Source organism: Anopheles moucheti, chromosome 3 (assembly GCF_943734755.1).
Source record: "Anopheles moucheti chromosome 3, idAnoMoucSN_F20_07, whole genome shotgun sequence".
NCBI classification, from domain to species: Eukaryota; Metazoa; Arthropoda; class Insecta; order Diptera; family Culicidae; genus Anopheles; species Anopheles moucheti.
Genome location: NC_069141.1, coordinates 36804293 through 36818877, shown reverse-complemented (window position 1 = coordinate 36818877; position 14585 = coordinate 36804293). Strand labels below are relative to the sequence as shown.

At 40.6% G+C, this 14585-nt stretch overlaps 1 protein-coding gene and 1 non-coding gene across 2 annotated transcripts in view; one reads left to right on the top strand and one right to left on the bottom strand.

The window, feature by feature from the left end:
• Positions 1 to 14585, bottom strand: part of LOC128305099 (neuronal acetylcholine receptor subunit alpha-7-like) — a 75397-nt gene that overhangs the window by 9780 nt on the left and 51032 nt on the right. The window contains exons 6-8 of the mRNA XM_053042400.1: positions 8628 to 8737; positions 7901 to 8081; positions 4953 to 5028 (exon numbers count right to left, since the gene is read on the bottom strand). Of these exons, the coding sequence (XP_052898360.1) occupies positions 4953 to 5028; positions 7901 to 8081; positions 8628 to 8737 (367 nt within the window). The remainder of the gene's footprint in view (positions 1 to 4952; positions 5029 to 7900; positions 8082 to 8627; positions 8738 to 14585) is intronic.
• Trnal-uag (transfer RNA leucine (anticodon UAG)) lies at positions 1826 to 1905 on the top strand. The gene has a single exon. It is a non-coding gene; the product is annotated as a tRNA-Leu (tRNA).

The following is a 14585-nucleotide window of genomic DNA, read 5'->3' as shown; positions in this document are numbered from 1 at the left end:
CTGTTGGCGAGTTATGAGCAAATGAAAACATAATAACAGTTTTGAAAACGGTAGAATTTGCCTAACAAACTAAATCGTGAAGCTCGAGCTACATTTGGAGACATTCTTTATGATGAAGGTACTACATAGGAACTACAATATTGTTAAAGCTGCTAATATTTTTTTATCTCAAGACAGGGAACAAATTTAAAAAAAAACATACTTAACGCAAGTAGGAATAGTAAGAACTATTCCTCTCCAATATTGAAGATAAATCGTCTAATAAAACAGACGATCTATTTCGCGTGTCTCTTGAAATCTCGTAAGGTGGATTTAAATTTTGCAAACAAAACAAAACAAAAATCTGAACCTACTCATCGATCGGAAAACAAATTTTCCCTAGCTTTAAGAACATCATTTCACCTGCCAAACTTTTAATGCTGAATGGCTTTGCTGAAAGTAACGTTTCCATTATAAGTTTTGCTCATTAGCTCATTACTCAGCTAAACCAAAACCATCGCCCATCCATCTTAAAGGCTAATGTTTTCAGCCGTTTTCTCTCCATTTATGGGACAGTTACACCTTTGGACGGCTATTAATTGAATTAGTTGTGATCCTTTTCCGGCGTGGTTATTGAATATTTAATCTTGCCAGCTCGACTCTGTAACCGACGCGCTCACACATGCACACAACCCATGTCTGCTCACACACACACACACATACACACAATCACACACAGTCGCATACATGGTCACAACTCCACATTAACTCACTGGACCTGGTGGTTCAGTAGTTGCACGTGCCCGAGCAGCTTTGGCGGACGAACTTCGGACCGAGGCTGGTTCTCCATCCTTTGGAGGAATTAAGTTTAATGTCCTTTCGTGTGCGAATGTTTTCTTTCCCGTCGACTTAGCGTTTCATCCACCGTTCTCGGTAGGACGTGGCCATCCAGACCGCACCGGAGGGATGGTTATGGGACAAAGTTTTCCATACCAACAAACATATCCCACGGGCGCACACCCGCCAGCGTGGTGTGGGATTAGTGATAAAGGGCTCTCGTAATAAATTTAATCACTTTGCATGTTTTAACCATTCATAACCGGACGGGCACGATGGGATCTGGCGAGGTGTTGGAGGGATCTCCAGTCCAACACTCATACACACACCAACACATTCATCCACACAAAAACATAAAAGCTTGATCCGGGCTGCATATCCTACCCGGGCGCTGGAGCCACTTCATTAGCCTTCGTCATTTTATGTTCCCATGCAACCGAGCTCAACACAATCCGGGGTGGCTTGCGATCAATAACCGCCGACCGAGGTAAGGTCGGGGATTTATCCGGAATGTCCTGCTTAAACGGAAAGGTTCAATTTATTCTTCGCCTGATGGGTTATAATAAACAAAGCCCCGGCCCGAGGACTGGGGCCCGTGCAACACGGGAACAATGATGTCCTGCCGCATTCCTTCCCAGGAGAATGGACGAATAGGAGAACGCGGAACAAAAGGAAGCACAGGGCCGTGCGGTTAATAGTTAATGGCATCTTGGCTGAGGTTATGCAAAAGTGCGCCAGCAAACGGTGTCTGTCAGCACGGGACAATGATGGCCGGATGGGAACGTTCGCAATGGGGATGTCCGGGAGAGAAATAGGCTAACGGGCTATCGATAAAATCCGTCCTCTATCATGTCTTAAACGATTATGGCAATTAGTTAGCAAATTGTTAAATGCAACGAACAACTCCCAGCAGGAAAAGCCGACGGACGGGTGGGGAATGGAATTTACTTGCAGGAAGCAATATGCGAAGCCAACGAAACTGCGTCGACTCACAAGCGTCGGTAACCGAGGCAGCGTGGCCGAGCGGTCTAAGGCGCTGGTTTTAGGCACCAGTCAGAAATGGCGTGGGTTCGAATCCCACCGCTGTCAAAGCCTGATTTTTATTCCTTGCTTTGTGAATTATAATTATTATGAGCAGAGCTTTTTGAGCTTTCGATTTTCGGAAACGCACCCTCGCATGAAAAATGTGTGAAACATTCGAATCATCCCTGCCTATAGTCAAAACTACCTATTTTCTTCATAACCTGTCCATAAATAGTGATGAAACTTCATTACTCAGACTCTCAGATAAAAACGCTTTTTTTTCAAAATATTAGCAAAGTTTAGTCGCGCACCGGTGCGACAACGGAACATTTTTCGATGGTTCATTAATGGATGGAAATTTAAGTTGCAATCTATCTTTGAGCAATTTGGACTCGCTTTTGGGGTACGGGCTTATTTAGGTAAACAAGACGCTGAAACGAAAACAAGAACATATCTTACTGATTAAATCGAGCCAAAGCGTTTGGCGGCACCGAAATCGTTCCGAACCTTCCCGTAAGCACTGTTTCGCCCTGTTACGCGCGTGTTTGTGGCCCCAGTCATTACGGGACACGTTCGGTAGGGTGTTCGATATTACCGGCCTACTACGTTTGCTTGTTTGCTTGTTGCTGCACGGAACTACTTACCGACAGTCTCCGAACCGTCAGTCTTCGTTTGGCTACAAACGCACGCCGTTTTGATCTCCCGCGCGATCGCATTCGCATTGTTCGCTTTGTGTCTCTCGCATTCTCGGGTTGGTAGTGGGTGCGCGCACAGAGTTTTGGAGGGTTTCGAGGGATCGCACATCCCCACGCACATTGGGGGATGAAGACCCGGGGGTTCCGAAGACAACAGTGGTTTCGTGACGATTGATTTAACGCGCTAACGAATGGCGCAATCTTCGTGTATCGCGACTACCCGCTGAAGGTGAATCACGTTGGTCAGCGCCCATTAGGGCGGAAAGCACCGCCAGAGGGTAACGCTTCTACCTCTCTGGTGGACATTCGAGTGTCCTTCTGACTTTTCTGTGCGGTACGGTCCAATCCCTATTCAAGGATGCTCGTTTCATCACCAAACTACGCAAATGTTTGCATCAGTTTCATGTAGAATTGCAGTTTCGATGGGAAACGAGCTAATTGGCCTTTCGGTTTCGCTTTCGTCACTTTCATCTTCGGCAGAAGGAAGCTGAAAGCCCTGACAGACGTGGCTCAGCTCCTGGCGGGTAGTGCACGATGGGAATTGTGCAATACGTAGTTTAATGTTGTTTCGTTTCATTTGCTTTATGGTTTACAGGTGCAATTATTGGGTTTTTAGCGTTTTGAGTTTAGATTTTAAAATAAACCAAAAAAAAAACAACGTAACTGGCTAACTTAAACACGGTTGCCAATGCGGAACGTAAAACAGAAAAGGTCTTAAACGGATGTCATTAGCGCATTTTTACGAAAAGCTCTGTTTTAGATAGTGGTGCGTTACATTGTCGTTTCCTGGTTCGGTACTCGTTCATCACATCCGTTCCATTGCTTCGTTCAATATTTGATTTGCTTTATTCTTTAATTATCGCAATGCATTTTCGCGATGAGTGACATAAAAATCAGAGCCCTGCTTTGTTAAGCAATCATTGTTATAAGGACTCTTTATAACAATTACATATCGAATCAATTAGTAAAAAACACACTAAACATGATTGGTCCCATTTAATATTAATAGGCGGAACAAATTATCAGTTATAGGTCATTAGAACAGGTAAGGAAACAAGAGAACTTGAATTTAAACAAAATCAATTGACCTGAAATATATCCATAAAGATATATTAGTCGCAGAGTTTTCATACTACTATCATTTCAGTTGGTGCAAATTAAAAATATCTCTTGGAACTCATATGTACGATTGCTCTTTCGTACGAGTTTTCATTTGTGTCGACATTTAAAATCATAAAACTTTACAATTCCTTCCATCACGAACAATGCGCTGTTTAAAATATCGATTTAAATAATTACCACGGTTGTAGTGTTGTTTTAAAAGCTATGTATGTTATTGCTAGCTTCTCATAGAATGCGAAAAATTCCTAGCACGGTCTCCTAGCACAACTTTTCGTTCTGCGTGTGTGTGTTTATGCATACCGGGCTCGTTCAACATCTGAGTTTGATGAAAATCGAAATCTGTCAACGGCAGACTTGACAAAACGAATAACCTGTACGGGCATTCTAGCTACCACTCACACCCAAGCACTGTCGCAAGCAGATCTTCAAAAAGCTGATTGGGCATGAGGGTCCTTTACGGTTCTTTCCTGTGCTAGCTGAACACACCCCAATGCCCGGTTTGTGGCTTCCATCGGTAAATGTTTCATCCGGACCTGACAAAGTTTGGCCACAAGTTGAAGCAACACGAACTATTGCAAAACTGTTGTCGAAGCGAATCAATTGCTTGTCGACGAGATTCAAAAAGGTCACTATCGTGAAGTGCTTCTACTTAAGCTATGTAAAACATATGCACAAGTTAGATCGATTTAGAGATGCCTTATTGAACTAGGGGTAGCAGTTAGTTTATATTAATTCTTGCTCTAATTCAAAGCAAGCTAAAATAAAGTTAAACAATAAAGTCCTAACACTGTAACGTATCCGATTTGAAGGGAATTCCAGCCTTGATCAGTTGGTGGTAGTACCAGAAAAAACAAACTTACAATAACAAACCAAATTATACGACGTTTAAGTATGTTTTTAGAATCTTTGCATGACAAATGAGTAATGAGTTATGTTGGTGATGTTTAAGCAAGCTAATGTTCACGACAGCATGACATGATAATATGAAGCCATGTTTCACTTGGTTTGCGGATGGATGAGTCGAACAATGAACTTTTGCTTTTGAGCATTGTCTACTGATTTCTATTTTTCCATTCGGAAGGAAAAAGGTGTTGCTGTTTGAATATCCAATTGAGATTGCATTGTTGTATGCATTGGCAATTAAGCCCATTAGGTCGAGTGAAATGATGCTGTGTTTTTCTTCCAAAATAGATTATCTTTCCTGTTTCTGTTCAGGTTTTAGTTTCAGAATTCAATTTCCATTCCATTATTCCTTGTTGTTATCGATTTAAGCTACGTTTAGTATCGGTGCCTTACCTAGAAGATCCCATTCACCATTCGTCACGAAACTACTGACATCTCCACCTGCTTCATCTTGCAACTGCAAGTCTAACTGCAATGTCAGAGAGAAAAGAATTTCTGTATTAGTATGTATGCGGCGATCAGTTTGTTTGCTAGAGCTGGAAGGACTACTTGCAGCCAGTCCAAAGTATTTTATAGCACCTATGTGTTAGTCAGAGTAGGCAAATGGTAGCTAGGTTCCGCATAAGAAGCCAGACACGCACAAAGCCTACTGTCACTCACGCACACACTAACATTCACTCGTAACCATACATAATTAGAATTAAAAAAATCAAATGGCTTTGAAATAAATTTTCTATTTTTTTGAAACTTTAATTGCAACAAAACAAGACGCATAATCCAATCACTCACTCATCGCACTCTCTCCATACAACAAACACATACATACACATAAATATAACAAACACAAAACAAACTATACTTAAACAAAACACAAAAACACAGCTTTTGTTTTGTTCTTCCTTTGGTAAGTCTAAAAACATATTACAAATTCTTTTCACTATCTTAAGTGACATGCAAAAATAACGAAAACTCTGTTCAAAGAAAGCTATTCCAATTTTCATCCCAATAACGATAAAGCAACATAAAAATTTACACAGAAGCTAAATGTAAACGAAATAAAACAGAAAAAAACAATTGAAAGTAGGATAAAACTTTAATTTTCACAAGCAAAATTATGTATCATACATCTGTAAAAGAGTTTAGAAACACGTTCGTTAGAATTCCCCGAGGGCGACCCTCATAGAACATGGGGACCCTATGTACGCTTCTGTAGTACAAGCAGCATTCTATGTGACCGACCGACTGTGGAAGTATTGGAAAGGATCGTCATAATCATCCTTGCGTGCTTCCTAATCCAAACTTCTCCGTTCCATTATGTGGCTGGAAAAAAGGTTTGGTGAGTAACTCGTGGCCGGGAACGTGTTAGATTATGCACTTGCATTATGCATTGCTTGTTCTCCTTATGATTCCAGTGCTTTGTGCCCTCTTCGGTGTTTGCTGTTTGAATCGTCGTAAGTACCATGTTTATAGGCCTTCTTCTATGGTTTTCTATCTGCCTGGATGTTTGCTTAATTGAAAGGTTCGCTTTATAGCACGATTTGTTTGTCTTATAATCGTATACATCGTATTGACTCAGGGGTTAAGAGCTTTCGAATGGTCATGATATGATTAACGTTCGATAGTTTGTATGATGGTTTGTATCGGTTTATATATCTTCTTCCACCGCCAAGAAGGAACCGTATCGACGAAGAGTTTTTTGAAGCTGTTCCCGAACTGTCAAATGACGCACGAATTTGCCTACGATGTCGGATCAGTGTGATGCATCGAAACATCGGTCTGTAACCCATCCATCCCCCAGCGAATAGTAGGAATGGCCATTTTCTCGCTGGGGGTGGCCATTCGCCAAACGGGAACGATATTCAAAAAAGTCTTCGACGGTCACTGGTGCTGCTGGGACGGGATTCGTGTATGCATTCAATCGGAAATTCAGCTACACTCGGTTTCCGTTGGTCCTACCTGAACAGAACATTTTCGTGCAATAAGCTCATGCCATGAGATTTTTTTTTTTTTACTACAAAGATCCGATTGTAAGGAAAATAAAATACTTTTCTAGGTTTAAAATGTATTTATCTTCCTTATCGGATAGATTTTCCAGTGTTTGAGTAATCTCATGGCTTGAGCCTAAAATGTTATACAAATCCTTAGCCTTTCATTTGCTGCTACTTACTTCTATTCCACTTTGTACTTTAAATATAGCCTAAATATTGTTTCCGAAAACGTGTAAATAATAAAACATAAATTAAGCCTTTTTTATTACTTACATGTAAAACTACACCCGTTTAAACACAACAAAACGTAGCTAACGTATACTAAATTTACAAGAAAAAAACAAAAACACAGGAAATCTAAGATTCCTTGCAACAAAAAATGCTTAATGGAGCGGCAATACGGGGGTACCCATATGTGGTGAAAAAGAGCTAGCAAAGCTGCCAATACTATATGCCAGGGGAGATATTTTGGAAGACACTATTGTAAGCCGAAAGCGTGGGAAACTTATCATTGTTTGCACAATCACTAGAAGAATACTAATATGCATTAAGTATTAAGATCCAAGTGAAGATTCTTAACTAGTAGCATCAGTATTGAAGTAAAAATTATTAGTACAAAAATTTGAGTTTTTAAGTAGAAAAATATTTGTAAGTAATATAGTTGTAATTCTTCTAGGAATTGTAAAAACGCCAATTGTGATGTTATAATGATGAGTAATTAAAACGAAAAAAAACTAATACCAATATTAAACACATCTAATCCATCTAACAAATTTCAACTCTCTAGAAGCAGGTGGCAGCGATCATTTCTATTTCATTTTGGTGTTTAAATAAAACACAAAATAGATAACAGAACCAAAACTCCTATCGCAAAAATATTAAACTGAACACCGAAAGTACAGCCAGACGGTTCTAGTACTCCTTAGGGAAGAGATCGGCCTAAATACCAATTCACCTTTGTACAGCTTAATTTTTTTCCACCATTGATTTTGTGGTCTACATTTATAGCTTTTTTAGGTTAAACTTCTAAGTTGTACTGCTAAAGCAACTCCTATAGTATAGCTATTTGAGTTCGTGAGTACATTTATAAGCGATCAAACTAAACTGCAATGTGAATTGGTGTTTCTGTGCACGATGTTTAGCTTTGGCTCTAAAGGCAACGCAGGTGTAGGTATAGCAAGTATTCTTTTGTCCCGTAGGTTGCGTATAGTAGTTAGTACTGTACTGTGGGTGGCTTATTACTGGCTATGGTATGGTACGTATTGTTTTTAATAATTGGTTCTGCTGGTGTGCTAAATATAAATATATTTATGTAAATCATTCATCTGTACAATTTGTAAGCATCAACTTTACCTGGAAACCATCATATGTCCAACTACCAAATTTCATTTCACATCTTTGATCGTCAAATGGAAACCACGTTATATCTATTTTACATGTTGATTTGAAGATTCCTGGTGGCACATACAAACAAGAACCATTATTGCGTACGACTACGTTTGTTGGGTATGTGCCATCAAAGCCTTCATCAGCACTAAAATATAAATATACGGTAATGATGAGTACATTTCAACTGCTCTGGTCGGTTGTTCGGTTGTGGAAAAGATTAGATTAGTAGTTTAGTTGTAAAGATTGTTTGTTAAGAAATCGAAACAATTTGAATAGAAGCATTGTTTTATTTAAATTTTATTATTGTGATGAAATGCAGGATGACAGGGAATGAATAACAAAACAAGAGAACAAGGCGAGATTAAGGGGAGTTTTTGAAATAATGATTTGAAGTAAATAATTGTCAATTTCATTTTTTTTAATTAAAATTCAAATCGATAAACTATAAAACTAAAACTATAATAAACAGATATTGTTAAGGATGCACTTTGCGCCGAATGAACACATGTTGAATAAATAATTTAAATTTCGAAATTCATAATAATCAACCGGCAAAGTAAAAAACGATGGAGTACAGGAAGGGTGGGTGGTTTTGATGAATTTTATGCAAAAACCGATGCAAATTTATCTGTTCTGTTTAGTTGTTTTGATTTCATTAGAAGGTGCGGGAGTTTAAAGAGTGAATAACAACCTGTTGTACATCAAAACATCTGGTTTCCATATCCGATGCGGTGGTATCCGGAGATCTCGCACACCACCATATTCCGATGTGTTCCACCTTAAATTCATATCATTCCATTCCTGAGTTGATGATTTGTTTGTTTGTTTTTTCGTTTTTTTTTTTTTTGGTTGCAACAAAAGGATACAAACATGGCAGAATAGTTTGTTTGTTTGGTTTGATTGGATTTTTGGTTTTGAGTTCGGTACGGTTTTCGTCGAATTTCGATTCGGAGCATATTCGCAGACACGCAGATTACGTTGTTCATTTGGGACGGGTTGTTGTTTGAAGCGATTATTTGTCCACACGAACACCCGGGTGCATTGGTGTGATTTTTCGTTGCACAATCACGTAACATGTCGGAATTTGGTTGACGATGATATTGGGTTGGGTTCGAATTTTGTTTGCATTTTTTTGTGTTTTTTTTTTTGCATTGCAATTATGTCCACCCAATGCACCGGTGTTTTTTTTTGGCGGTACGCACACATACATACAAACAATTATCCGGCCGGTGGTGGGCACACGAGATGAAATGAAACAGGTTAGAGAATAGAGAGAAACATTATAATAAAACACATTCGGTAGGGTCCACTGTGAAGTTGGAATATATTAAGATAACTGTAAACACACACGTTTTAAAGAGAGTTATTAATTGAAAGTGTGAAACGCAAACCATTTATAACTGTATCGAGCCAATCACTTTACCATCCGCACGCAATCAATCGACAAAAAGTCACAACAGATTCTCCTGTTAGTTATCTACTTTATCGTATGCACAACGATAGGTCCGTATGCTAACCATTGCTCGGGTAGTGTTTCAAGATCTCTTTTTCTTGCTGCCGGATGTTTCGGTGCACAAAACTCCCAACGGGACTCTAAATAAAAAAACACCGTTCTCAAACGTGTTCCAAACGAGACAAGGGTTTGTCACTTGTTATCTAATCCACATCTTGTCGGTGGGCCGTTTCTTGCTTCTGCCTGACTGTCCCGGCGTAGTTTTTCTTTCGCATTTCAGAAAGGGAAAGAACACCGAAAACAAAAAGGAAAATATTCAAATTTTCACCCAGCGTCGAGTTCGTTGCCTGTCTTATAAGATACTGTTTACCAAAACCGCATGAATGATTCATTCCCGAGGCGTGATGAAATCGATCCGACCGTGAGCAGAACGATTGTACCCACACACCGCCTCACGGCTCGTCCAGGATGTGTTATGTGCCCTTCGGGGGGCGGTGGCACGTTGGCAATGTGACTACTGACCGCCTTCGAGCGGTGACATAAGCAAACTGGACGCCTTTCTAGCGTGTGCACATGCCCTCCCTCGGTACATTCCCCTTGGGGTGGGTTAACAGCAATGACTCAGAAGGACGAAAATACGATGCTACTCTTTCGGACATTGTTTCACACGGACGCAATGGCAATGGGGAGCAAGGTGAACTCGGAAAACGGAGCACCAGCACTGCCAGGGTCGTTCTAACTTCCTTGCCAGCTTTTCTTTATGTGCTCGCATACTTCACCTTCACCCCAAAGACCTCCTGCACCCCGTAACTCACATGCTCATCTCGCACCGAGCACCCACCTTCACCCACAACCGACCGAAGCTCGTGAAACACAAACGACAATACGCCATCCGAATGTCTAATTCGATCACGTGCGCCGGAAACAGAATCATCCATTCGCGACGGAGGTCGACCAAGGCTGGCCGGCATTGTCGTTGCCGTTTCATCGACAATTTGCTCGTGACCCTTGGCGTCACGAGGAAATTGGTCTCGTTCTCTCGGTGGCCGATTGGAGGGGAGTAAAATTTAACATTCAAATAAATCGACCCACCAGGTCGTGAGTATTCGAGGAGTCACAAACTAATCTAATTTTAAATTCTGCCCAACAATCACGGCGGGGTGTCGTTTTGCTAGGGCGGACAGCGGAAGCGTCGCTGTACAATTGAAAAAGTGCAATCCATACTTTTAGCAAGATTATGGCTTTGTTGCGAGTGATAAACATTAAGGGGGTTTCAAATTGTGTGCATTAGCACGGTTCGGGAATGAATAGTTGCTACTTGGATGGAATTTTAATCGGACGCAAAATGTAGCCAATCACTTCGGCCATGAAGCGGAAGGAGCCGCTGAAAAGCGAAGAAAAAGTATTAAATGACACGATAGCTATTGTTAAACATTGCAGCATATGATTAGGAAGAATTGAGTAATTTTGAATTTACCACTGGCTTGGAAGCTTTCAGAGCGTTTGTTGAGAGACAGAGTTTTGTTTAAAAATTCCTTTATTTAGCCGTTTTGAGAGAGTAACTACTGAGTTAAGGAACATTTTTCATTGCATTTAATAGTTGACATTTGTAGATACTATAGCATATCGCATGGAGAAAACTATGTTCGTGCAGCAACAGTCAACACCCTTTAACATCGGGACAATGCTAAAAGCAATACAAGCTTGTAGACAACAGTAGCACCGAAAGTGGCACTTCTTTTAACGCGTGTGCGAAACCGATAAATTGAACGGGGGGGAAAAAAACAAATAGCATTGCCTGAAAACATGCAAACCATGTCCAACTTGTTGTACCGTAGCTACCACACATCTGTGCCGGAAGCGAGTCGGGCGCAGCGACGAGAAAACATCGATTTTCCCCAGTGCAATTGCACGTGCAGGATTGTCGTTAGCAGAGCGAAAAGCATAAAATACCACACGTAAACAACAACAGCACGCATTCAACTTCCGCCTTCGCAAGCAAACGGTACACATAAAAAACTATCGATTCGGTTACATGCGTCGGTTTGTCGGTGACAGCATCCGTCTCTGCATGGGGATCGGCGATGACCCAGTGGGTGAATGTATTTATACCAGAAAAAAAACAGACACACACACTCACAAAACAAAACGGCTTTTGAAAACGAACTGGCACTGCAAACGACAGCGTTTCCATCTTCTTTTTGACCATCGAACGATGAGGCGATGGAGAGGACAATCGGGAGCAAATTGGCATTTTCCAATCGAAGCTCATGTACCCTCGAGGCTGCTACAAAACACACACGCGGTCCACGTTCAGCCGCACGATGCGTGAGTGTGTTGGAATATTTTTCGACAATATTTCCCTTTACGCTTCGTACTTCGTACAGATTCATAATACCAGTTTGTTAGTTGTATGTTTGTTTGTTTGTTTTTTTTTGTGCCTGGATACTATGAAAAGCGAATGGTGTGAGTAAAGCTTTTATTTATCACCGCTGGCAACGTGCGCAGGATGAGCTGTATGACGCTTTGATCGTTCATTTAGTGAGCATGCATTGTGCCTTGAAGCACTACAAACGCTATTTCGGAATGAAATAGATTTTCCACAGAAAATGGTATCAAACAAAAGTGTTTTGCATGTAGGAATATATTGAATATTACATTCATATTGAACAATTCTAAACAGTTGACATAAAATTAGGATTTCAAGTAAGTTCCAGGCTTTGAAAGAATTTTAGGAAATTATTTAGAAATCTGTTAATTACATTCATTCAATTATGCTATTTGGGCGTTTTTATCGAAGTTATATGCCTTTAAAAAAAACAAAATCTAGACAAGCTGTCAGAGAGTTAAGCTTGATTTGCGGAAAGCGTTACTTCTATTCTTTGATATGTAGGAATATACGGATAAAGCCTCCAATGTTTGTGGGATTATAGTGAAATATAGCTGTACGAAAAATGTAAAGTGGGTGCCTGCTATAATTTTTTATAGCAAACGGCAGTCGAAGACAACGTGGAACCAATAAGGAATTCATTCCTACATGTATTTACGGAATTTAAAAAAAAAACTATAGGTAGATTGTAAGATAAACTTAAACGCAAAACAATAATCATACTATATATTTGGTCAGCAAGCATAATCCTCATACGGTGACATCAGAGAGATTTCATGTATTTTAAACTGGTCAGTGAGGAATGTCACAAAACCCAGCTAGTTCATTAAACGAAATTTAAAGAAAATACGGCAGGAACATCGGATGACACAAGTAACTAACTTTTTACAATTGTTAAAATGACAAACTGGACCACCTTCGCAATTCTAGTCTAAACATATTGGAAGAGGAATAGATGCCTAATTCAACCTTATCCGCCTTATTGTTCAGGCATTGCATTATTCGACTACCATTTGTTGAAACAAATGATGCTATTACCATATGTCTTATTTGCTGGGATACAATTCTTTTTTTTTTTAACGAGGGAATCTCAACTAGATTTCAATTGGTTTCGTGTCGAAAAAATGTATGAAAAATGCTTAAGTGTGGGATTTATTTCAGATTTTTATCAGGTACACAATAAAAAGTTCCTTATCAATAAGAACTTCTTAACAATTCCTAACTTCATATTCTTGAATTTTGGGGAAAAATCTTGAAATCTTACTTGCATGCAACATAAATATATGGAAAATTATCAATGAAACGTAAAAAAAGTTACTGAAAACAAATTCCTTGCCAAAGAAGATGATTAAAATACCATGTCATCTCATCTGGCGTAGAAAACAGATAGCAAAAGCTTAATTGAAAAACAAATTTAAAAAAAAACAAGACCAAAAACTTTCAACACGCGCATAGTATAAAAATTCATCGCTAGCATTAGAGTTTTGTCAAAGTGGAAAACTTTTCTTTTGCCCATTAGAATTTTAAACTAACCGTTCCCGGGGATCGTTTTTGCTTCGGTTTCTTCGGGCACAGTTTGGCCGGAGTAGAAAAAGGAACCACCGATTTTTCACAATCAAACTTTGCTCCCGAAGGTATCGACCCGAAAACCAGAATCGATTTAGCCTTTTTCACTTTATGTAAACGGATGTTACTGCTTGCATGTTCTTGGTAACATTTTCGTCCATGTCGGACACTACGAAAATGCAATAGAATAATTTAAGTAACAGTAGCTGCATGAAATTTGATTTGAACAATGTGCTTGCTGTAATAGGGAATTAATCGGTCTGCGGATTTTCGGCCTTTTGGCCACTTAGAAGAATATAAATCCCGAGACGGATACGGAGGGCAATGGGGAAGCACGAAATCAGTGAACCAGACGCTTCCCTACGACCTCATTTAATCTCTGCTTCACTGGAAAGGATAATTAATATTCGAGCAAATGGCTGTGAAGGTCGGTACTCATCAGGCTGATCGGTGAATGGTCATCTGGTCGGTGGTCGAATATTGTACTTGGAGTGCTCCGTAGAAAAAAGTCATTCCAATTGATGAAGGTTTGCACGAATAAAGGCAGTAAATACCAGACCGTTGGTGGTGGCGTCCGCTTTCCCATTCAGCAGCAGCAGTGGGCAGACGGTTGAGATGCAACACGTCATTAAACACATTCATCACCGCTGGCAAGGCCACCCGATGAACGATGAGCGTCCACTGGCCATCTTTGCGGTGGCCTTGAACGTACAGGCTAAGGTTAGTAGCAAGCGTACCGGGAGAGAGAGAGACACGCAACCCCGGGGATGTAATCAAATTATATGAGCTCCGAAAGTCCACATTTCTTCGGTGTTCGCCAGCAAACGGATATTTGGGGTGGTTTTTTGGTGCGGGGAAAGTTGCAGGAAGCAACCAGGACGCACCGGGCCGGAAGGTGGAGATTAATGAGTTTTGCATGAGCTCGTCGAGATGGTCGTCGCCGACGCCCTCGTGTGTACTTCCTGCCTCGGTTCCGTGCCCCGTTTCGGTAAATCCGAGCCGTAGTATCTCCCAGCGGTCATTTTCACCGGTTCATCAGCGGGCGGGCAGGACACTCAGCGGCCCGGAATCCGTTTCGGGATTAACTCGAAGGCGTGCTGCTTCCTTTCGCACGTGTCGGGTTATCCATTGAAGTTAGCCTCGTTGAAGGGTTTTGGTGGATGGACGGAGCACGGTCCTACCGCTTGGCTGAGGCCATCGAAACCGGTGCGTGCTTGCGAGGAGAAAAAGTGTGTAATTGA